Genomic DNA, 26584 nt, shown 5'->3' with positions numbered 1-26584 from the left:
GGAGCATGCCCAGCTTGCAGGGAACCTGGGACGTAGGGGGTGCTCCCAGCAGAGAAGTATGAAGTGGAGGACGTTCTACCGCCAGGCTTTTCCCTGTATGAGGGCACCTGGTGAGCTGCTCTCGGGACACGGTGATGGAGTGCCAGGCCCACACCCGGGGGCGGGGGCTTCCGTGCTGCCTTCACGGTGGGTTTCCTCTTGAGTCTTGGTGGAGGGGTGCTGGCTCCTCCTGGGGCCTGAGCCCGCTCAGGAGCCCCTCAGTCATCGTCTCCTGTTGGGAACTGGGCTGTGGTGGCAGGAACTGGGCCGAGATGGGAGCAGGGCCCGGGGCTGGCTGGGAGTCACGGGGAGGCTTGGGGCTTCACCTGATGGCAGGTGGAGGGGAGGGCCCGGGAGGAGAGAGCTGGGGGAGAGACGCCCCCCGGGGCTGGGGTACAGGCCCCACAGAGAAGAACTGGGGGCACCTCGTGCTCAGAGAGCCCCCGAATCCTTTTCAAAAACAGTGCACCCCTCAGAGTAAAGCTTTTAGTAGGGTGACATTTTTTTCAGAGGACGTACCTTCCCGCATATTGAATACTGTATTCTTGTCGAAACGCCAGAGTTGCAGATTCCAGCCATCCAGTTTCTGGAAAACATCTGCCATTGGGCCTCAGAAACCCTTAGTCCCCAGAGCCCCTCAGTCAGGAAGATGAGGCTGCCTGTTGGGGAAATGGTGTCCCCTGCTAGTCATCTTATTTCTGCGTTCTGGCTCACAGACGGACAGACAGAGTGCACCTGGCTGTGGGAGACCCACGCCTTGGGGCGTCTCTCACCCCCCTCTCCTGAGGCTCTCAGGCTCAGCGCACCCCGCTCTGTCGGGCTTCTGGCGGGGGGGCATCAGCCCCAGGCCGGAGTCCAGATCTGGAGAGCCTTCTGCCCCCGAGAGGGGCAGCTGTCAGGGTGGGGCGGGAAAGACCCCCCCACCTGGTCACCGTGCTGCAGCGCAGGTCGGGTGGTAGCCTCCACGGGGGTGGCCAGAGTGTGCCCCATGGCCCAGCCCGTGAGTCCCCCAGTTTGAAGGCCGCTGGGGGAGGTGCCGGTGAAGCAGCCCAGGAGGGCTTCTCTGGGCTGGACTCATTCGTTGGGGCCCAGAGAGTGGGTGGACCCCTCCTGTCACCTGTCTCTGGGTGAGGAGGAGCCGTCCAGGACAGCTGGGGAACCGCTCCTCCACGCGTGATCGCGCTCATCGGTCCCAGGCGGCGGGCTGCAAGGGCTGGGCGAGCATCAGGCCAGGAAGGCCAAGGTGTGCAGGGTCTCCCCGAACACAGGACTTAAGAAAAATCATCGCTTTATTGAGAGGTAATTCACAAAGCAGACAGTTCCATCCATTTAGAATGTGCAATTCAGTGGTTGCAGCCTATAGGCATGCCTGCTCTCAGCCTCGGAATCAGGAGCGGGAAGAAAGGGACGCCATCTTTCCTGTTAGAGGCTTCAAGGGCTGGGCCGGGGCGGGGGCGGGGACAGGGACCCACCAAGTGTCTCTGGAGGCCGCACTTCCTGTTAGAGAAGGAAGGAACCCAGCAGACGCCTCCTCCGTGGCCGGGCTGCGGGGTGTCCTCCGTCTCTCATGGGGTGGGGGCTTGGCTCTGGGGCAGCCCTTCTGCGGGTTGAAGGCTCCAGGCGCCCACCCTGCCAGGCAGCCAGAGGTTTTGTTTATTTATTATTTTTTTTTGGCAAGTGCAGAACTTTCTTCTTTCCTTCACCCCTACCCTAATCTCTGTTTCTTTTCTGGGGGTAGCAGCTATATTGAGATAGAATCCACCCGCCAACCAGTTCTCTCACTTACAGCACATGATTCCAAAGTTCTTAGCGAATTCAGAGTCCTACAGCCTTCACCACAATCAACTTTGGAACATTTCCATCACTCCGTAAAGAAACCTAGACCTCTTAGCCTACGGTGGCCTTCTGGGCCTTCAGGGCCTGGCTTCTCTCGCTGAGCATCGTGTTCTCAGGGTCCGTCCATGTTGTAGTGAGTGTCAGTGCTTCTCTCCCTTTCGTGGCTGAGTGATGTTCCCGTGTGTGGAGGGACCAGTTTGTGTACCATCATCTGTTGATGGGCACTCGGGTTGTTTCCACCTTTTGGCTGCTGTGAATCATGCTGCTGTGAACATTTGCATACAAGTTTTTGTGTGGACATATGTTTTCATTTCTCTTGGGTGTATACCTAGGGGTGGGATTGCTGGCTTGTGTGGTCAGTTCCATGTTTAACTTTTTGGGGGGCCGCCCCATGTTACGTTCCCACCAGCTGGGAGTCAGGGTTCCAGTTTCTCACCAACACTTGTTGTTATCTGCTTTTTCACTCTAGCCGCCCCAGTTGGGGGAGGTGTGTGTCACTCTAGTTATATTTGCGTTCCTCTGATGGCTGATCACCTCAGGCATCTTTTCATGTGCTTACTGGCCGTTTGAGTTTCCTCTTTGGAGAAATGTCTATTCAAGTCATTGGCCCACTTTTTAATTGTGCTGCTTGTATTTTTACGATGAAGTTGTTAGAACCTCGCATTTTGGGCGTGGCACTGTCTGGTAAAGAGCACATTCCTTTTGTTATTTTTTAAGTATGTGCACGTCTGATTTTTATTTGCCCTCCTTCAAAAAACGTGTCAAGGGTTATGGAGTGTTGGGATTAAAAACCATTTAAATTTTCTTCTTTATATTTACCTACTAAAAACTTTACTGCAACCGGCACGAATAAGACAAAAAAAAAAGAAAACCGCACATGATCCACTGCTGAGCTGAATCTGGATGACAGCAGTGGTTGGAGAAGCATATCTTGCCAGGTGCAGTGCAGGAAACTACCTGCTGTCATATCACCTGCTTGCTCCCCCTGCCCCCCATGGAAAAAGCGCTCCTGTGGTTATGTTTAATGGGCGAGAGAACTCGTGTGGGCAGGACCCCGGGGCTGCCCCGACTCTGCCCAGGACAGGCTGGTCTTGGGGGGAGACGGGTGTCCTGCCCTACCTCACTTCCCACCAACAATGCCGTGTGGGAGGGCAGGCAGCAGCATCCGTGGCAGGATGGCCTCCTCTCGTGGTGACACAGCTGGCCTTGGGGGGAGCCTGTGTCCTCCTCCCCTGCTGGGACCGGCCTGGCCAAGAGGAGAGTTGCTGGTGCGGGTGGTCCTGGCGTCCGTCACCCACAGCGGGTGGCGGTGTGTTGGGAGACTGGGGTGGTCGCAGCAGAGCCGGGCTTCCAGGCACGCGACGCCCCCTCGTGAACTTTGCAGAGTGGACACACCACCCACATAAAATGTGGAGAACAGGGCCGGGGCTGTTAAGTGCTGATGTGTCCGCCGCTTCCGAATCTGGGCACCATCCGTGGCGGGCTGCGGAGCCGGCCTCTGGCCCTTTGCCCGGCCGTCGGGGGCTTGGGATGAGGGGCTGAGACCCGGGTGACCGTGTTCCAGCTGCAGGCCTGAGGACGGATTTGATGGCCACGCAAGATGGGTGGGTGGCAGGGACCCCCTCCGCCGGGAGCCCGCTGCTCTGTGCGGGCAGGGGCGGTGGGTGCAGGGAATCTGGGCGGGTGGGGATGTGGGGTTGACAGGTGGGGCGGCTCGGGTGGCGGGCACACGAGGAAGGCCGGCGAGCGATGGCTGCGGCCGGTCGTCTGTCCTGTCCCGGGTCCCTGCCCCGGGAGGCCTCCCTCCCTACGCCCCTGTGCCTCCCTCCACAGCCCTTAGCCCAGCTCAGGTCCACACCCATGTTCCCAGATCATTGGGGTCGGGCCTGTCCCCCCGGGGCCTTGAGCTCCCTCAGGACAGCGGAGGCCCCGGGTGAGCCCCATGTGGCCGGGTCTGGGCTGGAGGGGAGAGGGCAGCTGGCTTCTGGGAGCTCAGGTGGGGAGTCAGGCGCCGGGCCCCGGCTGTGGGGTGGGGAGCAGGGGGGGTGACGGCGTGGTGGTCCGTCCCGAGGGCTGGTCAGCCTGGCCGCGGCCTGGGCCCTCTGGTGCCTGCTGGTCTGCAGGGGGGTTTGTAATGACCCTTCCCCTTTATAAACCCGTGTGACCTCGGTGGTTCCCTGTGATCCCCCTCAGAGCTGTTGTCACACGGTCCTGGGCACCTGTGGCCTGCCTTGTGGACCGCAGCTTCGGCTGCCCTGCAGGGAGGAGCGACAGAGGCTCCTGTGCCCACAGGGCGGAGGGGCCCAGGGGTCCCAGCCCGGATGCAGTGGTGACCCCGTGTGTGCCAGGACCTCCGGGGTCCTCAGCAGTCCAGCCGTGAGTGTGACCTTCAGAGCGCGGCCTTAGCTGCCGACCCGCTGCCCTGTGCGCCCAGGCATGGGGTGGTTGAGGGCAGGACCTGGACCTGGTCTGGTATCCTCCTGGGCCTCCAGGTCTGTCCCAGGGAGCTGCCCGCCTCGGCTCCCGTTCCTGGGCTCGTGCTGCCCTCTAGCGCCTGCCGGGGGAGCGCCTTTGGGGAGCCAGTGGCCGTGTCTTGGGGACATGGACACCCACCCCCCACTCTCTACTTCCCAGGCTGGCGGGCGTCCTGCCGTTCTCACTCCCCAGCTCGCTTTGGGGCGGGGGGAGGTGGACTTGGTTAATTGTCCTTGGTTAAAAGTTCTGGGTCTGCGTGCACTGGGTTCTGACCTCTTTCCAGTCCCGGAGGGAGTCTGGTCTTCTCTTGTCCCAGCAGGGACCCTTCCCAGAGTCTGTCCCCCAAGCCTCTTCCTCATTGGGGTGGGTCACCAGCCACCCCGCTGGGCCCCCCTAACTCTCGTAACTCTCGGGACAGGCAGGGGCCTCTCCAGCCTGCAGCCTTGTTCCCTAGAGGAGCCCGATCCCCGCCCCGCTTTGTGCCCCGCTCTGTGCTGGACTGGCCAGGCGTGGTTATAGCCCAGGGCGACGCGGTGGGAAACGGGCCTCCTGCTCTCCTCGTTCCAGGTCCCGGCCTCGGGGAGCCTGTGGGTCACTGGGGCCTGGGTTCGCTGACAGCACCCGGGCCAGTGCTGGAGGGACCCACACACTGCTCCCCTGCTCGCGGCGGCCCCGCCCGAGGAGGGGTTCCCTGCTAGTGAAACACACAGAACCTCACTCACCTTCCCAGCCCCTCCCGTGCTGCTGCCTCTGGATTCCAGCTGTGAGGTCAATGCCAGTGAATCTGGATGAGGCCCTGATAAGAAAAGGTTTTATTTCCGAGGCCCCTTGTTTGAAATGGGTGCTCTGGCCTCCAGCATCGCATGGGCTCTTAGAACGGGCCACCTCTGTTGGTAATTCGTTGCAGTCATGTGGTCTTTTGTGCCAGAGTGAGTGATGAAGTGGCCCCCAGGCTCCCCTTGGCCCTGCTCGGCTCGCGGCCTCTGTCCTCGGGGCCGGGTGGTTGGGTGCCTCCTGGGGAGAAGGGAAGCGGCCCGTGGCGGTGATGGCGGCGCTGACGCTCTCTTGTCTCCCTTGCAGGTGTGGCCGTCTCTCCGCTGCAGCCATGGGGTCCGAGGATCACGGGGCCCAGAACCCGAGTTGTAAAATCATGACGTTTCGCCCAACCATGGAGGAGTTTAAGGACTTCAACAAATACGTGGCCTACATCGAGTCCCAGGGGGCCCACCGGGCGGGCCTGGCCAAGGTGGGTGATGCCCCAGGCCCCCGTGCAGCTCTCCCCGGCCCCTGCCCTGTGCCCACCCAGGGGCAAGCGGCCCGAGAGGCACCCATTAATCTGCTCATTGAGCCCCTCTGACCTAATTTATCCATGAACATACGTTCTTTCGCCAAGTCAGGCACAGTTCTGGGCACCGGGGTCCCCGAGGGTGCTGATGCTGGGTGGAACACAGAGCATCACGGTGGGACCAGCAGCCGTCTCACCCCGTCAGGGGCGTCCCAGGGGAGTCGGTGCCGGGGAGGGCTTAACTTTTTGCCTTTATATTCCTACTTAAACACATTTTTTTTGAGACTGTAACGCATGTGTGAAGCGAGTTCAAGCATTGCGACAGGGTAGGAGGGAGAATGAGTGCCCCCTCCACCCACCCTGATCCCGGCTCCTCTGCCTGGAGCGGCACGGCACTGATTCCTCGTGTCTTTTTCCACGGAGCATCACACGGACGTGCACGTGCGTGTGTGCGTGTGTGAACACCAGCAGATAGCATGCCTGCCCACGCCTATTCTGTGTGGGGAACAGACCTTGCGGATGGGTGCCGAGTTTCTTCATGTGCACGTGAACCTGTGTATGTGAGGGTCTGCTCACCACATAATCTGGGAGATTCGTCACCTGATTTGGGTTCTTCTAGTTGCTTCCTGTATGACCGGCACTTTATCTAATACCCAGCCCTCTATTATTTAAGCTGGGGGTCGCTAAGCCTTTTCTGCAAAGAGCCAGATAGTAAATAATTTCAGCCTCTTGGGCTGGACTGTCTGTGGCCACCACTCAGCTCTGCGGCCGGGGATGACCCACAACCCCACAAGCATGGCTGTGAGCACATGAAACCTGATTTATAGACACCGAAATGTGCATTTCGTAGAATTTTCACCTGTCCTGAAACAGTCTTCATTTGTTATTTTCCCTCAACCATTTAAAAATTTAAAAAAAAGGGACTTCCCTGGCGGTCTAGTGGTGAGGACTCTGCGCTCTCACTGCCGAGGGCCTGGGTTTGATCCCTGGTCGGGGAACTAGGATCCCACACGCCGCGTGGGGTGGCCAATAAATAAATAAATAAATAAGTAAATAAGTAAAATTTTAAAAAGTAAAAAAGAATTTTAAAAAAATTTTTCAAAAAATGAAAAAAAATTAAAAACAAAGAATGCCGGCGTCAACTCAGTGGCTGGACAGAAGCAGGTGGTGGGTGGTATTGGGCTGCGGGTCATGGTGGTCTGTCCCCCAGCCGGTGTCTGCAGCGAGGGGACAGCTGTGCTGGCCTTCCTCTGCCCACCTCCCCTGCCGGGTTTGGCTGGCTGTGTGACATCCTTGCCTTTAATCTCAGCCATGCAGATGAGGAGAGAGGTGGGCCTGCGACATCTTCCCTCCTCTCCCCTCCCCTTGGTTTTTGTTCCTGGGGCCCCATGACAGCACACACCCAGCAAAACCTTCTCATCGGGGTCTCTGGCTCTGGAAGCCCCAGGCCTGGGTTCTTGCAGGTTTGGAGCCTCCGTCTGGGCTGGACCGATTGGCTGGGGTCGGTTGTCAGGTGCCCCTTTCCCTCAGGTGCCCCAGCTGGGGGCAGTGGGGGGGACTCTGAGGCCTGCTGCCCGTGGGGCTGGGCATGGGGGGCCCCCCCTTCATCTGGAATGTGTCCTGTCCCTCACCTTGTTCCATGTTTGCCGGGACGCAGCGCCAGTTCTGTTTTTAGATCCAAGTTGTCCCCTGTGCCAGGAATCTTGGTAACCTCGTGGAGTGCTCCGCTGGCAGCACCTGGCACTTCCCCCGGCCCCTCTCCTCTCCTTCCTCCTCTGTCATCTCCGGCTCCGGCTTCCGGGCTGTTCCCAGCACCTTCTGTCCGGGGGCTGCTTTGGGTGCAGCCTCGTGTGGCGTGACCGAGTCTCCCCTGCACATCCTCACCCCGGCTCTGCTCCTTCCCTTTTCTTCTCCTTTGCCGGCTCCTGCCTTTCCTTTGAGCCCCATGCCTCTGCTTTTAAGCCTTTAATTCCCGTGGACCAGTTTTCCACTAACTTACTTGAATCGACAGGAAACCATTCGGACTGGATGTTTTTGTGAGACAGATGTTTTCAGGGCGCATTTTCCCTCTGCCCTTTGTTTTTTTTTTGGCTGTGTTGGGTCTTCATTGCTGCGCGCGGGCTTTCTCTAGTTGTGGTGAGTGGGGGCTACTCTTCGCTGAGGTGTGCGGGCTTCTCGTTGCGGTGGCTCCTCTTATTGCGGAGCACAGGCATGCGGGCTTCAGTAGTTGTGGTTCGTGGGCTCAATAGTTGTGGCGCACGGGCTTAGTTGCTCCGCGGCATGTGGGATCTTCCCGGACCAGGGCTCGAACCTGTGTCCCCTGCATTGGCAGGCGGATTCTTAACCACTGCGCCGCCAGGGAAGTCCCCCTCTGCCCTTTGTTGGCATGTTCCTTTCCACTCTTCTTAAGTGGTATTTTCTTTGCTGTTTTCTCTTTGGCAAGGGCAGTTCTCTCTGAAAGGGCACGGTGAGGGCGGGCACGGGCTTCTGGGAGCAGCTCCCCCGCTGTCGCTGAGAGATCCTGTGGGGACAGTCACGCCGACACACACGCGTGCACCCGCATCCCTGCTCCTGTCAGGCAGGGACGGCGTGCAGGTGCCTCTAGCCCCTTGGGGCCTCCCTGCCACTGCGGGGACAGATGGGTCCAGGGAGGCACGTGCCACGGCCCTCGGTGCCCCCACTTCCTTCCGACGCGGGCCGTCAGCCATGAGAGCTGCCAGCCTCTTTGGAGAAGGGACACAGCGTCCTGCTGGCCTGAACGAGCTCTGTAGTCGCCGGGGTCCCCCTCACCCTGGTCTCATCAGCCTTGACTGCCTTTCCGTGTGTGTGTGTGTGTGTGTGTGTGTGTGTGTGTGTGTGGTGTTGAGGTTTCTTTTTCCATCAAAGCTACATTTGATGGCCCCCCGACAAAAGCTCTGTCGGGCCCAGGGCAGCTAGGTCGGGGTGGGCACTCACCAGGCATGGCTGGGCCGAGGCCCGGAGCTCAGGGGGCTCTGGGTACAGGGACCTCCACCCTGGGGCCATCGGGGTGGTGGGTCACATTCCTCACCCACCCTGAGTGTGCTCTGGGACCAGTGTCCAGCTGGGCTCCTTCCCCCTTGGGCTGCTTGGGAAGGGCTGGGGGGGGAGGGAGCCAGGAAGCGGCATGGCTTGGGGTCCTGGGGGAGGGGTCAAGGGGCGTCAGTTCCCTCAGTGCCCTGCTGCCAGCGGTGCCCTGGCTCTTCTTAGCCTCCAGGCCTGCTGCCAGCAGAATGGCTTTGGGTCCAGCTGGTTCTGGGGGGCAGAGGCTGGCCCCTCACTTCCTTCCCTCTCGAAGGGTCTCCCACACCTGCCCCAGCTGCCCAGTGCTCCCAGCTTGGCCACCTCCCTGGTGTCACGCCGTTCCCTTGGGTGTGTGGCCTCTCCGTCCTCCTGGCCTTGGCTGAGTCTTGCCCCCCAGGAGCTTCGAGTCAGGGTCCGTCCAGGGCCACGCAGTCGGGATGCTCACGGGCCTTTAGGGGACGTCTTTCAGGTGTCCTCTGCTTGGAGAGCCTCCTTGCAAATCCTGCTCTGCAGAGACTTGAGGGTGTTAGGCCGTGGTGCTTTGCTGAGGGATTTTTCCAGAAGCTTCGGGTTCCAGACCAGTGACCTTCTGTTCATGCGCCTTTCCAGAACCCGCTGAGCATGTGCCTGGGAAAGTGCGGTTCGCACGCGTGAGCCAGGCGTCGGGAGCGTCTGCCGGCTCCTCCCCAGTGTCCAGATGTCACACAGCGGAGCCCGTGGGGACAGGACTGAGCCCGAGGCTCTCCCCTGAGAGCGGAGGGCTGAGGAGTGGTCCATTCGCCCTGCAGCCTGGTTAGGGAGGCGATTCTCCAACAGACTTGGGGCGGGGGAGCCAGTCCAGGGTCACTGCGCTTTCCCCCAGGAGGAAACTCAGGCTTTTCTGCAGCGAGGAAGCATCATCCACGTAGTTAAAGAGCAGCTCGGGGTCCCAGATCCCTCACCCCACAACCCGTTTCCCTGCAAGAACATCCCGTATCCTGGAGGTGTGGGCCCTCTTCTCCTTTTCTTTTTTTTAAAAAAACATTTATTTATTTATTTGGTTGCACCGGGTCTTAGTTGCGGCAGGCGGGCTCCTTAGTTGTGACGTGCGAACTCTTAGTTGCAGCATGCATGTGGGATCTTAGTTCCCCGATCAGGGATTGAACCCAGGCCCCCTACGTTGGGAGCGTGGAGTCTTAACCACTGTGCCACCAGGGAAGTCCCCCTCTCTTCTTTTTATTTTTTGCATTTCTAGCCTTGAGTGTTTTAGTTCATCACCTGACTCCTCAGATTTCTCACTGGGAATCTAACAAAACTGTTGACCGGCAGGCTGAGCCCAGCACCCTGTTGTCACGCCAGGCACCCATGGCATTGTGTCTGAACAGCTGTGTCTTCCGGGAGGGGGCTCGTCCCTATTTAACTCTAAATAAGGGTCCTGCTGGCACTGCTGACATGGGGGCCGGGTCACCCTCTGGGGGCCCGTCCTGGGCACTGTGGGGTGTGGAGCAGCCTCCCTGCCCCCACCCCCTTGATGCCAGGAGCCCCCCCAGTCCTGACAACCACAGATGTCCCCAGACATGGCCCAGTGTCCCCCGTGGGGCGGGACTGCCCGGGTGAGGAGCGCTGACTTTCTCATCGTCGCTGCTGTCGTTGTTACTGATTTATGTGGGTGGGCACCCCCATGCGTGCTAGTCGTGGGTGGGCAGCACCCTTTTTAGCAGGCGACTGGAGAGTCAGTGTTTTCATCGCCAAGCAAAACATTTCTTTACACCTATGTGACAGCGGGATCCTGGGGATGGTGAGTGGACTTAGCCGCTCCCGAGCTGTCGGCAAACTCGGGTCTCAGCGCCGTGTGCTTCCCTGGTGGCCCTGAGCCGGGAGAGGGTTCGGCTGCCCCAGGGTGCGTGGCTGATGCACCAGAAGCGGGTTGGTTTAGTTCCTTTTCCCAGAGCTGTTGGGTGAGTGGCCCACTGGACGCCCTGGAAGGAGGTTCGGGGCTTGCAGACACCCGCCCGGGCCCGTGGGGCTTGCGCAGAGGTCACCCCCGACTGGCGGAGAGGAAACGTGGAGGGGGAGGTCCATCCCCATCCGTGGCGCCCTCCGTTTCCCCTCCTGGGGTGGGGCAGGTGGGCCGGGGTGCTGCCACCTGCTGGGGGAGGGGCGTGGTGGCGCCTGCTGGGGCGGGGGCTGCAGTGTGACCTCAGGCCTCCTCCCACTGGGAATTGTCAGCCCCCCACTGCCCACCCCCCACCTCCTGCCTCTGGGCGGCTCACCCAGCCCCGCTTTACCCTTGTTACTGTCCTACAATTTCCTTCTTCTCGCCGGGATTTATCACCTGCGCCCTCCAGTCAGGACTCAGGCCCTCGCCTGAGTCCTTTGTGTCCCCATGTCTCCCCAGCACCTAGAGCTGCGATCGCCCCCAGTAGGTGTCACTGGAGCAGGGGTGCTGGAATGAGTGTGCACTGCGGCCCTGGGGTCTCTGCTCTGGGGCCTCGTCTGTGCGGAGTCCCGAGATGGGCACGTGGTGGCCAGAGGGCGCGGTAGCAGAGCCCCCGGGACACAGCGAGTGCATCCCAGGCCGAGGAGCGCACACAGCCCAGCCCGCCCACGTCTGCTCACTCCGTGATCGCGCATGTCCTCTGGGGCCGCTCCCATCTCTCCAGGCCCTGACCCTGTGCAGAGGCAGGCACAGCCCCCCACCCTGCTGGGTGGTGCCCAGTTAGGCCTGGCCCCGGGTCTCCTGGGAGCTCGGTGACATGGACAGGGGGTGCTAGGTGCCCCCAGGCTCTCCCTGCCCCACACCCGGTCCCGAGCAGCCGAGCCCAGGGGAGGCGCCGCTGACCACCCTCCCGCTCCGTCTCGCAGATCATCCCCCCGAAGGAGTGGAAGCCGCGGCAGACGTACGATGACATTGACGACGTGGTCATCCCGGCGCCCATCCAGCAGGTGGTGACGGGCCAGTCGGGCCTCTTCACGCAGTATAACATCCAGAAGAAGGCCATGACGGTTGGGGAGTACCGGCGCCTGGCCAATAGCGAGAAGTACGCGGGCCTGGGCGGCGTGGCGGGTGAAACCCCAGCTCGGGGTGTGGAGGGTGGGGCGCACGCAGCCCCCACAAAGCCCGCTCTGTGTGCCCTGGGTGGGCCTCAGCACCCCCGGTTCACAGTCCCCCGGTTCTTAGGGGCGAAATCCAGACCCTCACCCGACCCAGGACTGCGCCGTCCACCTCACGCTGCCCTCAGCACTGGCTGCGGGGCCGGCCCTTCAGGGCCTGCCCGTGTCCCTGTCCCTGGAGTGCCTCCCCCCTCCCCCAGGACGTCTCGACTCTGACAGCACCTCCCCAGAGAGGGGCTCCCTGGCACGTCTCCCCAGGTGCCTGGTTTGCCATGGCACACCCGGGCATGCACACACACTCCCGGGAGCTCACGGGCGCGTCGTGGGCACTCATGGCACGCGGGCACGCTCCCTGGCACACAGCACCGCTGTTCACTCCCCCTTTCCTGCGTAGCTCCCAGCCCCCCTCAGTCGCTGAAATCGTCTGTGCGTCTCTGGCAGTCTCTTTGCTCTCAAACAAGCATCCTGTGAGGGCAGGCGTTGTCTGTCCCCTCATGCGCTGTGCCTGGCCACCACGGTGCCTGTCGGTGTCTGCAGGGCGGTAGGAGGGCAAGAACCGTCAGAACCCAGGTCCCTCCTCCGGCTCCCGCGGCCCGGGCGTGTGGTCTGACCTGGGGGCCCCGGGCCCCGAGAGCTGGCGAGGCAGGGCTGCCCCCCCGCCGTCCATCCACCTCGCCGCCTGGCAGTCACCACAGCTCATCCGTGGGCTCCGGGGCCGCGCCCTCGCCGGGAGGGCGGGCATCTGAGCAGAGCCCCTCCCTCGGTGTGTCCGGCAGGTGCCCTGAGCCCCACACGCTCGGTTTGTCCCCAGGTACTGCACCCCCCGGCACCAGGACTTCGATGACCTGGAGCGCAAGTACTGGAAGAACCTCACCTTCGTGTCGCCCATCTATGGGGCTGACATCAGTGGCTCCTTGTACGATGACGTAAGTACTGAGGCCCCTAGGCGTCCCGGCGGATGTGGAGGTGGAGGGGGGCGAGCGGGCTCCACCTTGCACCACAGAGGCTGGGATGACACGGAAAGCTCCACGGGGCCATCTGTTTGGGCTCTGGTCGCGGGCACGTGCCAGCTTAGGATGAAAGGACGAAGCCAGAGGTTTGCAGAATCTTCCCTGCCAGGTCATAGTGCTGCCCCTGGCCTGATCCCACGCTCGGCCACTGACCTAGCGGCCCGGCCACAAAGCGGTTCTAAAAAGATGACATCGAGCATTCCGTCCCTTCTCCCAGGGGCCTCTCTAAATTCTCGGTTGTTGGAGTGCTTTTCTTTTCAAGTTTCTATCACTCCATCTTCTTGTAAACCTGGGAGCCCGAGTTCTCAGCCGTCCGGGCCACCCCTGGGTCCACTCATGTCCAGTGCCTGCGCTGGGCTGGGAGGGCCCTGCTCCTCGGCCTTTGGGCCTCTGCTGCCCGCGGCCTGTCCAAGGGCGAGACAGGCCCTGGTCGAGGCTTGATGCCGAGGCCCCCGAGGGTGCTGGTGTCAAGCAGAGGGAGATTTGAGTGGGATCGTGTTTTGGGGGGGACAATTTATAAATATGGGACCTCGGATAACCCTGGGATGAACCTACCGGGGTTAATTTCAAAGCTCCGAAGCCTGACTCTCTCCTGGGTGTGTTCCGCACGGGGTACCCTGGGCTAGGATCCGGCCCTCTCCACTCCCCGGGGGCCCCCTCTGCCTCCCTGCGTGCTCCCTCCGGTCGTTCCTCTGAAGGTCATCTCGGGGGAAGACTCTTGTCCACTCAGCCCTTCTCCCCTGAGGGCAGCTGCCACCTGCTCTTGGGTAGCGGGGAGGTGGGGGCGGGAATAAAGTCCCCTCCTGAGAAGGGCTGGGACCCTCCTTGGCGCCCAGGGGAGGATCCTGTTAGAACAGGCGGCTTGTGATTCCCAAAAGGCGTGGGAAACACACGACTGCCGCTCAGGTCCCAGCACGAATCGCTGCCAGTGTTTCACTTTGCCGGCTTCACGGAGCCCAGCTGACCTGGGCCCGGACCTTCCACTAGTGGGTCCGCTTTGTGGTGCCGAGGGCGTTAGTTTGTTACCTAGAAGATGCAGGTCAAGCTCGAAGTGAGCTCACCCACTGCCCCCAGAACCACAGGCAGACGCCCTCGCCCCGGGGGTCCAGACCGAGTTTGCCCCTGTCCTGCTTCCTCCTTCCTGGGCCTCGGTTTCCCCGTCAATAACATGGGGCCCGGCGGGCGCATGGCAGTCCTTCAGTGGGCGTGTCCCGGACCCTGAGCTCACACTCTTGGCCTTGATCCCAAGGGTCAGATGACCTGCAAGGCCAGGTCTTCTCCCAGCGAGCACGCAGCCCCTGGGAGCAGGGCTGCGCCTGCTCGGAGGACGCGGCCCCAGAGGCCCTGTCGCACGCGCTGCATCCCAGGCCCCTAACCGTCGACTCCTGCCGGCACCCGCACCCGAGCGCACCTCGCCCATCTCCCGGCCATGCACCTCTGAATGCCAGGATTGGTCACCTTATTCGTGGTGGGTTTTGTGGTTACACAGGTGTGTTTTAGCACCGTGGGCCAGCTCGCCCTTGGGCCAGTGCAGAAGTTCCTGGATTGACGGGGGCCTGGTGGGGCTGTGGCCCCAGGGCTTCCTGGGGCCCGTTGGGGCCTGTCTACTGCTCCCCCTGCTTCTCTGCTTTCTTCGAGGGCCTCCAGGCCTGGGGAGAGGGGCCCAACCTCCAGGGTCCCCATTTCCCACGCCAGGCCGCCGAGGCTTGGACCACCCTCCCTGGCAGCCCAGGATCAGTGCTGGGCCTCCACCCCTCTCCGGTTTCATTGTGTTCGCGGCTCCTCCTGGAAGCTGCTCGGGCAGGAGGATCGCGGTGGGTGTCCCCGGGGCCACGTCTGGTCTCTGAACACAAGGAGGGCTGTTTCCCCTGGGCCTCTGCAGGCAGGGCCTGGGGCGGTCCCGGGCAGGAAGGTACCTCTGTTCTTTTTTTTTTTTTAATTTAATTTTATTTATTTATTTTTGGCTGCGTTGGATCGTCGTTGCTGCGCGCGGGCTTTCTCTACTTGCGGCGAGCGGGGGCTACTCTTTGTTGCGGTGCGCAGCCTTCTCATTGTGGTGGCTTCTCTTGTTGCGGGGCACGGGCCCTAGGTGCGCAGGCTTCAGCAGTTGCAGCGTGCGGGCTCAGTAGTTGCGGCTCGCGGGCTCTAGAGCGCAGGCTCAGTAGTTGTGGTGCACTGGCTTAGTTGCCCCGAGGCTTGTGGGATCTTCCCGGACCAGGGCTCGAACCCGTGTCCCCTGCATTAGCAGGCGGTTTCTTAACCACTGCGCCACCAGGGAAGTCCTGCACCTCTGTTCTTTAAACACCACATTTAGTCCTTAGAGCAACCGGGCGATTTCCCCCCAGCTCCAAGTGGGGACGTCAAGGCTCCGTGGCTGGGAACCTTGCCGAGTCCCACTCTCTGTGTCCAGTCCCAAGCAGGTGTTAGAATCTAGGCTGTCTGACCGGTGGCCCCAGCTGGCTATGTGCTGTGACCTCGGCCAGCTGTCGTCTTGACTTGGCCACAGTGTGGACCTTGGTGCCTGGGGGTTGCTGTGGCCCAGCTCCTCCCGCCAGCCCGGTCCCCGCTTGCGGCTCTGGTGCTCGGTTTATGGATTGTGACTTCTGGGAAGGGAATTTGACCCCAGCAGCCTGATGGGGTGGAATAACTGAAGTTCATGTGCTCGTGTACAGGTGGGTGTGGAGTCGGACGCCTGATTGTCAAATGACCTGTCCTTTTCCATGTAGAGTTTTGGAAAGTTAGTGCCAGTTGGATTGGTTTATTTATTTGTTGATTATCAGACTTACTGTTTTTTTTTTTAAGCATTATTGAGATATAATTCACATACCACACGATTTGCCCATTTAAAGCGTGTAATTCAGTGTTTTTTTGTATATTCACAGAGTTGTGCAGCCATCACCACAGTCAATTTTAGGACATTCTTATCATCCCCAAAAGAAGCCCCATCCCCATTAGCAGTCACTCCCATCCCCCTCCTCAGTCCCTGACAATGACGAACCCACGTCTGTCTCTGTGGATTTGCCTGTTCTGGATGTTTCATATGAATGGAATCACACACTGTGTGTCCTTCTGTGTCTGGCTTTCTTACTGAGCATCGTGTTCTCAGGGTCCACCACATTGTAGTGAGTATCAGTGCTTCTCTCCTTTTCGTGGCCAAATAATATTCCACTGTATGGATGGACCATATATTCTTTATCCATTCACCAGTTGATGGACATTTGGATTGTTTCCACTTATTAGCTATTAGGAATCATGTTGCTCTGAATATTCATGTACAAGTCTGTGTGTGGACATGTGTTTTCATTTCTCTTGGGCAGCTACCCAGGGGTGAATTGCAGGTCACATGGTAACTCCATGTTTAATTTTTTGAGGACCTGCCAGACTTTTTTCCAAAGCAGCTGCCCCATTTTCCATTTCCACCAGGTGAGCATGAGGGTTCTGATTTCTCCATATCCTCACCCACACTTGTTATCTGCTGTATTTTTTATTTTGGCCATCCTGGTGGGTGTGAAGTAGTATCTCATTGTAGCTTTGATTTGCATTTCCTGGTGGTAATGATGTCGAGGGTCTTTTCATGTGCTGATTGACCATTTGTATATCTTCTTTGGAGAAATGTCTATTCAGATCTTTTGCCCATATTTAATTGGGTTATTTTTCTTCTCATTATTGAGTTGTAAGAATTCTTCATGCATTCAGGATGCAAGTCCCTCACTTGATAAATGATTTGTGAGTGTTTTCTCCCGTTCTGTGGGTTGTCTTTTTACCTTCTTGGCTGTGTTCTTTGAAGCGTGGCAGTTTTTATTTTAATAAAGTCCAATTTTTCTGTTATTATTATTTTTTATTTCGTGTGCTTTGGGTGTCTTATTTAAGAATCCTTTGCCAATTCCAAGGTCGTGAAGATTTGCCCCTATGTTTTCTTCGAAGAATTTTATAATTTTGGCTCTTACATTTAGGTCTGTGATCCATTTTGAGTTCGTTTTTATGTATGGTATGAAGAGGGAGTCCAAATTCATTCTTTTTCATGTGGACAACCCGTTGTTCCAACACTATTTATTGAAAAGACTATTCTTTCCCCCACTGTGTAGTCTTGGTGCTAGGTGGGATCCTGAATAATAATAGTAATAATAATAATTGTTGTTATTGTTTTAAATAGGTATCTTTTTTAGGGCAGTTCCAGATTCACGGCGCTATCGAGAGGAGGGTACAGAGAGCTCCCATACGCGCTCTGCCCCCCTACGCCCTCAGCCTCGCTCTCTGTCAGCGTTCCCCACCAGAGCCGTGCGTTTGCTACATTGATGCCTTGTCCGTGTGTTTGTTACATTGAGTCCCTTGTCTGGGACTCTGATCCCAGGGTCCGTAGTTGACATTCAGGTTCACTCTTGGTGTCATACATTCTATGGCTTTGGACACATGTATAACGGCAAGTATCCGCCATTATGGTGTCATACAGAATAGTGTCACTGCCCTAAAAAGCCTCTGTGCTCCGGCTATTCATCACTCCACTTCCCCCAAGCCCTGGCAGCCACTGATCTTTTTACTGTCTCCATAGTTTTGCCTTTTTCCAGAATGTCCTATAATTGGAATCATACAGTATATAATCTTTTCAGATTGGCTTTTTCCACTTAGTCATATGTAACATCGTATGGAAAAACCCGAACGAACTTTTTGGCCAACCCAGTATTTACGAGTCCTCCGTGTCTTGTCATGGCTTGACAGCTCATGTCTTTTTAGATCTGAATAACATTCCATTGTCTGGATATATCATGGTTTATCTATCCATTCACCTACTGAAGGACATCTTGGTTGCTTCCAAGATTGGGCAATTACGAATAAGGCTGCTGTAAACAGCCGTTGCAGATTTTTGTGTGGACATAAGTTTTCGTTCGACTCCTTTGGGTAAATACCAAGGAGCGTAATTGCTGCAGCGTATGGTAAGAGTATGTTTAGTTTTGTAACCTGCCTTCCGGAGTGGCTGGACCACTTTGCATTCCCACCAGCAGTGAATGGGAGTTCCTGTCACTCCACATCCTCGCCAGCATTTGGTGTTGTCAGTGTTCTGGATTTTGTCCGTTCTTATCTGTGTGTGGTGGCACCTCATTGTGGTTTCGATATGCATTTCCCTGATGATGTGGAGCATCTTTTCATGTGCTGATTTGCCATCAGTGTATCGTCTTGGATGAAGTGTCTGTTCAGGTCTTCGGCCCAGTTTTTATGTGGATTGTTTGCTTTCTCATCGTTGAGTTTTAAGAGTTCTTTGTATATTTTGGATAACAGTTGTTTATGTTTTACAAATATTTTCTCCAAGTCTGTGGCTTATATTCTCATTCTCTTGAGGACCCAAAATTTTGTTTTTAAATAAAAATTCAAGAATTGGAGGCTCGTCCCTTGAGAACCTCTGGGTTTGCTTTCACGTGCTGCCGACGGTTGTAGTGATGGCCCCGCGAAGGGCTCCCAGGCCCAGTGCAGGCTCAGCGGGGCCGAGGCAGAGCTCAGTGGGTGAGCCTGCCCTGGGTTCTGGAAGAGGATTTGGGGCTTTGGCGCCATGTGTTTGCCGTGCCTGACCTAGTACAACAGTCTCCTTGTACTGAGGGGAAACTGAGGCCCAGAGCAGAGAATGACTTGGCCCACGATGAGTTATCACCCAGCTTAGTCTAGACCCCGGGTCCCCTGTCCAGGTGGGCTGGATGGGGGCGGGTGGCAAATGGACAGGGCTTTGGGGAGACGACTGATTGCTGGTGCCCCCAGTCTTGGGCATCTTCCACTTGAGGCGACCCTGGGCTTCTCATGCTTGCGGTGGGGGTCTGATCGTGGCCCTCCTCCGTGTCCTGGGCTCTGGCCACAGGTCATCTTGCAAAGACCGACCTGCCAAGTCGGGCCTAAAACGTGGACATGGTGGGTGGCACTGGTGGATCTGGGGCATGAAGGAACGCTGCCGTGCACTCAGCATCTCAGCAGCCCCGAGGCTTCCCCGGGGGCTGGATGTCAACGAAAGCATGTTTTACGAGCTCTCATGACAAGACGGGGTTTGTTTGCTTGTGGCGTTAGGAATAGATGAGGCTGGTGGGTGGGGATCCCTCCCTCCTTCGTTTGCCTGGCTCTGAATGCTGTCCCCGTCTCCGCTGTGGGAAGGTGCGGGAAGGCCTGTCTGGCACGTCGCTGGGAGCCCCGCTCGGCATGTTCTTCCTCTTTCTGTGTCACTGACTTCAAGGCACGTGAATTATTCACCACCAACTGTGGCCGCAGCGTGGCCTTCCCCACCCATGATTCACGCACAGCTCAACGTGGGATCCAGGCGAAGCCTCGCCTGACCGCCTGGCCCGGGGCAGGGGGCCTGTGTCTGTGGGGTGTGCGCAGCCCAGGGTGGGTTTTGGACCCTGGGGTGGGCGAGGCTCGGAAGCAGGCAGGTGTGGGGCAGAATGCTCTTTGGGCCCTGGGCAGGGGTCCCACTGCGGCCCGGGCTCGGAGGGAATGACGCAGGTGTCTCACTGCTGGCGTCTGGGGGCAAGTGACAGTGGGAGAGGCTGGGTGCCTGGGGTGGCCAGCAGGCTGACCGTGTGCTCGCCACCATGCAGGACGTGGCCCAGTGGAACATCGGGAACCTGCGGACCATCCTGGACATGGTGGAGCGCGAGTGCGGCACCATCATCGAGGGCGTCAACACCCCCTACCTGTACTTTGGCATGTGGAAGACCACCTTCGCCTGGCACACGGAGGACATGGACCTGTACAGCATCAACTACCTGCACTTCGGGGAGCCCAAGTCCTGGTGAGGGGCGGCCGCAGCCCCGCCGGCTGCTGCTGAGGGAGGCGGGGCTGCCTGATGGGCGGGGGTGGGGGGGGAGGCCTTGCACGTGGCTCCTGGGGCTGCACCTGGGGCTGTTGGGCGGGGCAGGCAGAGGTCGGCGTGGGGGCTCCGCCGGCCCAGCCCCCGCTAGATGAGGGCACGCACGCCCCCCAGAAACGTGCTTCCAGATCCCCGGAGCTTGTGGTTTGCGCTCAGAGCACCTTACACTGAACATGGCTGCTGCCAGGCTTCCGGTAGCACCTCCCAGGGCCGCGCTGTGCTGGGGGCTTTGGGGCCGCGGGCCTGGGGAGCGGGTGGCCTTGTGCCTGAGCCTCCCCTCGCCTCCCTCTTGGCCTCCAGGTTGGGGGGTGGGGTTAGCTGTTTGCAGGGTGGGGGCGGGCATGCTGGGCCCTGCAGGGCACTCTGTGAGCAACGGGCCCCCCAGGCTGGGTCAGATCGACAACGCGGTCGTGTTCTGGAATCTCCCAGCTGAGCACTCCCCTGACACGCAGCTTCTGCCAGGGGGCCGGCAGGAGGCCGTCTTTGTTCGCTGTGTTTCCAGCAGAGACTTCTGAGCTGGGGGCTTCGAATCGCCCTGCCTCTCCCCAGCTGTTAGAAGGTTCTGTTGTCACAATAATCATCACGGCTCAGAAGGGAGCAGGAGGGGAGCAGGAGCTGGGGAGCAGAGAGAGGCGCTCAGGAGCTCAGCCAGTGAACCCCTCACCTTTGTATTGGGGGGGCACCCAGCAGGGACCCAGGCGGACCCTGGCCAAGGCGCCCCTACCTTGTCCCAACAGAGAGCTGAGCCCCACGTGGCTGAGCCTGTGCCTGCCTTAAGGCCCCCTACCCCCTTAAGTCAACAGGGACATTCTGGGGCCCTTCGCTGAGGGGCGGGAGCAGGCCCTCTGAGCAGCGGACCCGGGTGGGAAACCAGGTCTCCCTGTCGGCCGTCGGCCCCGTGACCACCCTCTCCTCGCCTCTGCCGTGGACCGAGTGAAGCCCCTGCCCCGCTGTCTGGCAGCGGTTCCCACTCAGACGGGCAGGGAAGGCTGGGGACACGTGTGAGTTTCCCAGGGCTGCTGTAACAAAGGACTGCAGATCTGGTGGCTTTAACTCAGCTCACATTTGTTCTCTGACAGTTCTGGAGCCAGGAGGCTGACTCTGCCTCACGGGGCTGAATCCAGGCGTGGGCAGGGCTGGTCTCTCCGGAGGCTCCAGGGGAGCATCGGTTCCCGCCTTTTCCAGCTTCTAGAGGCGCCGCATCCCTGGCTCGCGGCCCCGTCTTCCATCCTCACGGCCAGCAGCGCAGCATCTCCCGTCTCTCTCTGCCTCTTATCCTCCCGCCTTCTCTTATGGGGGACCCTGTGATGACACTGGGCCCCCCGGGGAATCCAGGGTCATCCCTGTCTCAGGGACCTTAACTTAATCGCTCCTGCAAAGTCCCCTTTGCCACGTGAGGTGATATGTCCATATGTGTCGGGATTAGGCCGTGGCCATCTTTGGGGCCATTATTCTGCTGGCCACAGGCCCTCTGGCCTTCGTGTGGTGCTACTTTGTGTGTTTGCTGGGATCCTGTTACAATTCCATGGGCTTCCTGTTATCAATCCACTCCTCTCCTTTTGTGGCCTTCTGTGACTTTACGTGAGCCCTTGATCATTGGAACTTCTGGGTGGGGAGGAATTTGCCTTTTGGGAAAGATTTGGAGAGAGATTGATGTATTTGGTGATGGTGGTTGAACAAAGGCCTGAGCCTCACACCTGCAGTGTGGTCCTGCGCACCGAGCGGAGGGGTTTCCTGGTCAGGGTGCCGTCCCCGAGCTGCCCAGGAGGCCCCAGTGACTGCGTGGCTGCTCCGTGCCCCCCGACTCCCCACGGCAAGGCTGGGCCGGGATGCATGGAGGCCCCAGTCCAGGCCTGGCGGGAGGGGCCCTTGCTCTGCGCCAGGCCCGCACCTGTGGGGTGCAGTGGACCTGCCCCTTCCCTGGGGGCTCTGCCCACCGCTCCGCACAGCAGCGTCCTCCCCGTGCGCCTGGCGGGCTGAGTGCAGATGAGCGGCCTTCGGCTCCCCGTGCAGATAGATCCGCAGGCTGTGGCTGCATGCGTGCGTGTGAGTGAGTGTGTGTGTGTGTGTGTGTGTGTGTGTGTGTGTCCGAGGGGGTGTGTGAGTGTATGTTTCTGCGTATATGTGAGTATGTGTGTGTGTTTGTGTGTATATTTGTGTTTGTGTGTATATGTGTGTATACAAATGAGTGTATACGAGTGTATGTGTGAGTGTATACACATGGGTGTGTGTGTCAGTGTGAGTATGCATATGAGTGTATGTATGTGTGTGTTGTGTAAGTGTGTGTATATGTGTCTCAGGTACCTATGTGTGTGTTTGTTAAGTATCTCTGTGTGTGTTGTGTGTGTGATGTATCTGTGTGGGTATGTTTGTCAGGTATCTCTATGTCTGTATCGTGTATATAAGTCTATATGTGTGGATCTGGTACCAGTGTGCGACGAGTGTCAGCTGTGTGTGTGTGTATTTGTCAGGTACCTGTGTGTGTGTGTGTGCGCGCGCGCGCACGTGCTCTGCTGGGCCCAGCTCACTGGCCTGGGCCGTGTCTCATGGGGTGGGGTGGTGGCGGGAGGGACATCTGCCCGGGTCTCTGAGTGGCCGTGTTCCAGTCCTGCCCCAGCGCGGCTCCCCCACGGGCCGCTAGATGGCGCTCCCGCCCTTCCCTCTGGCTTGGCTCTTTGCTCTGCTGGAAATTTCCCAGGTTCTTTCATCCTTTTATAGACTTCTCGGACTGGCAGTGGCAGTGATATTCCGAAGGCCCCCTGGAGACAGCAGCAGGAGGAGAGGGAGCCTCTGCCCTTGGGCGGTGGGAACTCTTAGCCCTGGGTTTGGTCAGGGTCTCCCAGCCAGAGGGGTCCGAAGGGGAGAAAACCCACTTCTTCCTTTAAAAAAAAAAAAAAAGGAAGAGTAAGCAAGCAGCCGCTGCTGGGTCCCCGCACTTGCTGGGCAAGGAAGGTTGAGCTTTCAGACGCAGGCCTGCCTGGGGATGGGGAGGCCTCAGGAGACTGGGGCCCTAGTGTGTTCTCTGGGGACACGTGGCCTGGGGGGGCAGGGAGGAGTGAGCGGCTGGGGGCCTCTGAGAAGCGGCTGGGATCGAGGGCGGATGGAAGACAGTGGGACTGGGTTTGAGGAATGTCCCCCAGAGGGAGGATGCTGGGAACATGAGGACCAGCGGCCCCCGGGTGACAGGGCCGACGCCTTGCTCCCCTCGCTTGCCTGTCCCCCAGGACAGCCCCCAGCACCCCTGCCCCCTGAGCTGCACCCCTGGTTTGCTCGGGTGGCCCCTGCTGTCCACCCACCGCCCCCCTCCCCCTACCCCACAGCCCGATTCCTGAGAGTGCTGGGGAAGCAGCCAGAGGGGTCACGTTGACCACAGTGGTGTTTCCTTACGGGAAGAACATTCCGGAAGGCACTTGACCTGGATCTCGGTTTCTGGTCCTGAAGGGGTGGGATTGCACGTGGGGGTCCCTCACGCTGCCCGAGTGTGGCTGCACGCGCTCCGCGCCACCTGCCCTGTCGTCCCACCCCCGGTGCCCGGCCAGCTCAGCTGAGCCACCATGCTGGAGCCCTTCATGCTCTCTCCCCGGGACTGGGGTGGGGACCCCAGATGTTGGCAGGACACCCCATGCTCGTCCTTCAGAGTGACCACATGCTGGCCGTGTCTGAAGTTGGTGTCAGTCTTTCCCTGCCAGACTCGGACCCCATGAGGGCAGGGCCCTCGGTGTCCCTCCCCCCCACCCAATGTCCCCATCCCCAGCAGGGGCCTGGCACGGGGCGGGGATGGATGCTGTCAGGAGACCTGGGTTCTGGGAGCACAGCGACCCTGTGGCCCCTGGGAGCCCCCGTGCACGGAGGTTTACGTCGTGTGGAGGCCGCACTCCCTCTTGGGTCAACGTGGACCTCTGCAGGGGTGGGGTGCGGGGGCTGGTGAGGTGTCCTCTTGTCCCTGGGCTGGGGGTTCAGGGAGCCACTCAGGATCCCCGGGAGGGTGGTGCCCCTGCTCCCTGCCTTCCCCTGGGCCCCGGGGGGCAGGGTTCTCCTGCAGATCTGTTCCCACGTCTGTCTCCCGAATCACACCGTGCTCTTGCGTCTGCAGTAGCTTGATCGCAACCGTTCCGGGTTATTTCAGTAGCACTTTGTTTTTTGAAAGTGTCGACTTAGGTTTACGGCGTCTTTTGGAGCCTTTCTGGGTCTGTTGCTACTTTGGTGGTGTGATTTGTGTGTCAGAGTGACGCGCACAGCCTGGTGTTGATAAAAGCATGGAATTTGCTCCGAAAGGCCGGCATTGTGCGGCGCTCTCTGGCAGCGAGGCTAAGAATATCCGCAGCACGTGAGGGCTTCAGATCCCTTTAGATCTGAAGGGGGTTTAAAATAGACCCAGCCTTGCAGCGGCCCGGACGGTTGGCCATTGAGGCCAGGAGGTCGTGGGCCTGGGGAGGCAGGCAGAGCAGCTCCGCCTGGTTCAGGGTGCCTCCTCCCGCAGGGCCGGGCCTGGGTGCAGGGCACCGGGCTCAGCATCCAGAGCACCGCCTGGAGCCCGTGGGTGGCGCTGGGTCAGCCGTCCCGGGGCTGCTCCGTCTGCCGGGCCTCCCTCGATACCCACCCCTGGGACGGCCCCTTTGGGTCCCTGTGGGCAGCATGTCACCAGGAACTGTATCCATAGACGAGCGTGTGACACATCCACCTGGGGTCGTTTCACGCTGTTGCCCAGACGCAGGGCTCCGTATCCACACGCAGCACCTGCCGTGTGCCCACATGCGGGTGGGTGGAGGACGTGCCACCAGAGGGCCCCAGGACGGGACAGACAGTGTTCCCCGCAGGGATTGTCTGGGCCGTGACCTTGGCCATCAGGCAGGTCCTGCAGTTGGTTTTCTCTCAGCTTCCCCAGCCCCTCCCGCCCTCTGGCTTCTGTTGGCCTGGGTGTCAGGTGCCCCAAGGCGGGGGCAGGGGAGAGGGTCTTTTGGACTGTGCTCCCACAAAGGGCGTGGAGCCCCCCTGGCTCGTGGACGGTCCTGGGGTGTGATGGGCAGATCCCTGAGAGCAGTCGGTGGAGGGGCCGATGGGCAGATCCCTGAGAGCAGTCGGTGGAGGGGCCGATGGGCGGATCCCTGAGAGCAGTCGGTGGAGGGGCTGCTGGTGAGGGAGCCGGGGAGCCTTTCCCAGAGCTTCGCTCCCTCCGTGACCTTTAAGAAGCCTAAGCACTGCACCAGGGTGCGTTGAGAATTTCTCCTTTTGATTCCGTTGCACCTACAGTTTTTCTTCGGCATTTGCACTCAGGGACTTTCACAGGAGAGGGAACGGGCAGCCTTTCTTTTGCTGCCGGGAAACTTGACGCCCAGCAGGCAGTCATCTCGGCCTGCACTTGGTACTCCGGAGGTGTGCCTGCGCGTGTGTGAGTGTGTGTGCATACGTGGGCGTCGGTATGTGTGTGTGCGCGCACGTGCACGTTTGAGGGCATGTGCTCCCTGCCGTGGGGCACAGGAGGGACGTGAGCTGGTGTGCAGATGTGGCCCAGCTCCTGTGTTTCCTGCTCTCTCTCTGGCTGCAGCTTGGGAGAGAGACTGGACGTGCTGGGCTCAGGATTCAGGGGTCTGTTGCTCTTTCGAGGGTGGGGTGGGGCTGCTGGGCTGCTCCCTTCCCCCTTGACGGGCGCCCTCCCGGCCCCTCGGGACCTCCCTGCAGGCCCACCCCAGGCGGCTTCAGCCCACTGCCCAGACGCGCCCCCTGTGGGCGTTGATTAATCACCCCAGTGAGCCCCAGGGGACAGGCGCCTCCCGCCCTCCTCCCGGCCGCAGGCTCCCTGGCTCTGGCTACAGGTGGCACTGCTGGACCACAATGCCGGGAGGCCGCCAGGGCCTCTGCTTTGTCCCCGGTGGCAGAATTGGGAATTCTGGTGATTGATGGAGCCGAGCAAAGCGACTGCAGGCAGCAGCTCTGAAGGCCCGTGGTGGAGAGCGCTGGTGACTCCCGGAGGAGGTCCCTGGGTGACCTCGTGGCTTCTGAGAGCCTGGCACGGCAGGGAGGGAGCAGGGGCCATTCCCTGACTCAGGCGCGGCCCCACCTTGCCCCACGGTGGCGGGAGGGCTGGCTGGGCACCATCTGGAGTGGAGATTGGTAGGAGTGTGACGGCTGCACAGACTGGCTTTGGTAACTTAGCTTCCCAGCACTGCGCCCCGTCCCCGTACAGGATGCCAGAGTGAGATAGAGGCACTGCCTCCTTTCCTCCTGGGTCTCTGGGGAGAGAGGCGCCGCAGCTCAGCCAAGCAGCTTCTCTCAGCAGCTCCACATGGCCGCAGCACCTGGGGGGCCGGGGAAGAGACCCACCGCGATGATGCAGGGAGGCTCGGTGTGTACCTTGTAAACACACTGGGGAAACCAGCAGGCTCCTCCTTCCTCTGCCCTGCCTCCTGGGCTATGGTGACCAGAAATCCAGCAACAAAAAGAATGTTTTTGAGCAGAGAGCTCCTCCTGAGAGCAGACTGCCAGAGAGTAGAGAGGTGTTAGGACCCCTGTTTATTAAAAGACAACAGATAAGGTGGCAAGGTCGTGCTGTCCAAGGCCCCGAGCTTGCTTGAATCTGTTTGCGGAGACACCGGACCCTGCAGCCCTGGTGGAGTCTGCCCTCAGTCCACGCAGCCTTGCCTGAAGCTGCTCGTCGGAGGTTTTATGATGGGGGTGGTCGCGTCTCTGCAGAAGGATCCTCCTTCTGAGAGAAGATGGCTGTTGTCCTAAACAGCACGACCAACCGAGGCCCGTCTTCCCGGCTCGTGGGTCCTTGGTCCAAAGCTCGCTGTGCACTCACTGTTTGACGCAAAGGGCTGTGGGCAGCAGGGGGCGCCTTCTCCGTCATCTCTTTTGACGGCGGCTCTGGCCACAGCAGCAGGCCTGGTTGTCGTTTATTCCCTGTGTGCCTGACCCATGTGCCCACTGCCTCCTTCCAAGGTGCATGGTGACCTTGGCGTT

At 59.6% G+C, this 26584-nt stretch overlaps 1 protein-coding gene across 7 annotated transcripts in view; it reads left to right on the top strand.

Annotated features, from left to right (window-relative positions):
- KDM4B (lysine demethylase 4B) overlaps positions 1–26584 on the top strand; it is a 140785-nt gene that overhangs the window by 34761 nt on the left and 79440 nt on the right. For all 7 annotated transcript variants that reach the window (XR_009700881.1, XM_061190684.1, XM_061190683.1 and 4 more), the window contains exons 3-6: positions 5431–5596; positions 11522–11697; positions 12582–12696; positions 19353–19546. Coding sequence is in view for 6 of the 7 variants with exons in the window: in XM_061190684.1 (XP_061046667.1) it covers positions 5456–5596; positions 11522–11697; positions 12582–12696; positions 19353–19546 (626 nt within the window). In the remaining variant the exon portion in view is untranslated. The remainder of the gene's footprint in view (positions 1–5430; positions 5597–11521; positions 11698–12581; positions 12697–19352; positions 19547–26584) is intronic.

Source organism: Eubalaena glacialis, chromosome 4, assembly GCF_028564815.1.
Source record: "Eubalaena glacialis isolate mEubGla1 chromosome 4, mEubGla1.1.hap2.+ XY, whole genome shotgun sequence".
NCBI lineage: Eukaryota > Metazoa > Chordata > Mammalia > Artiodactyla > Balaenidae > Eubalaena > Eubalaena glacialis.
The sequence above is the reverse complement of the archived record's forward strand: the minus strand, read 5'-3'. Positions and strand labels throughout refer to the sequence as shown.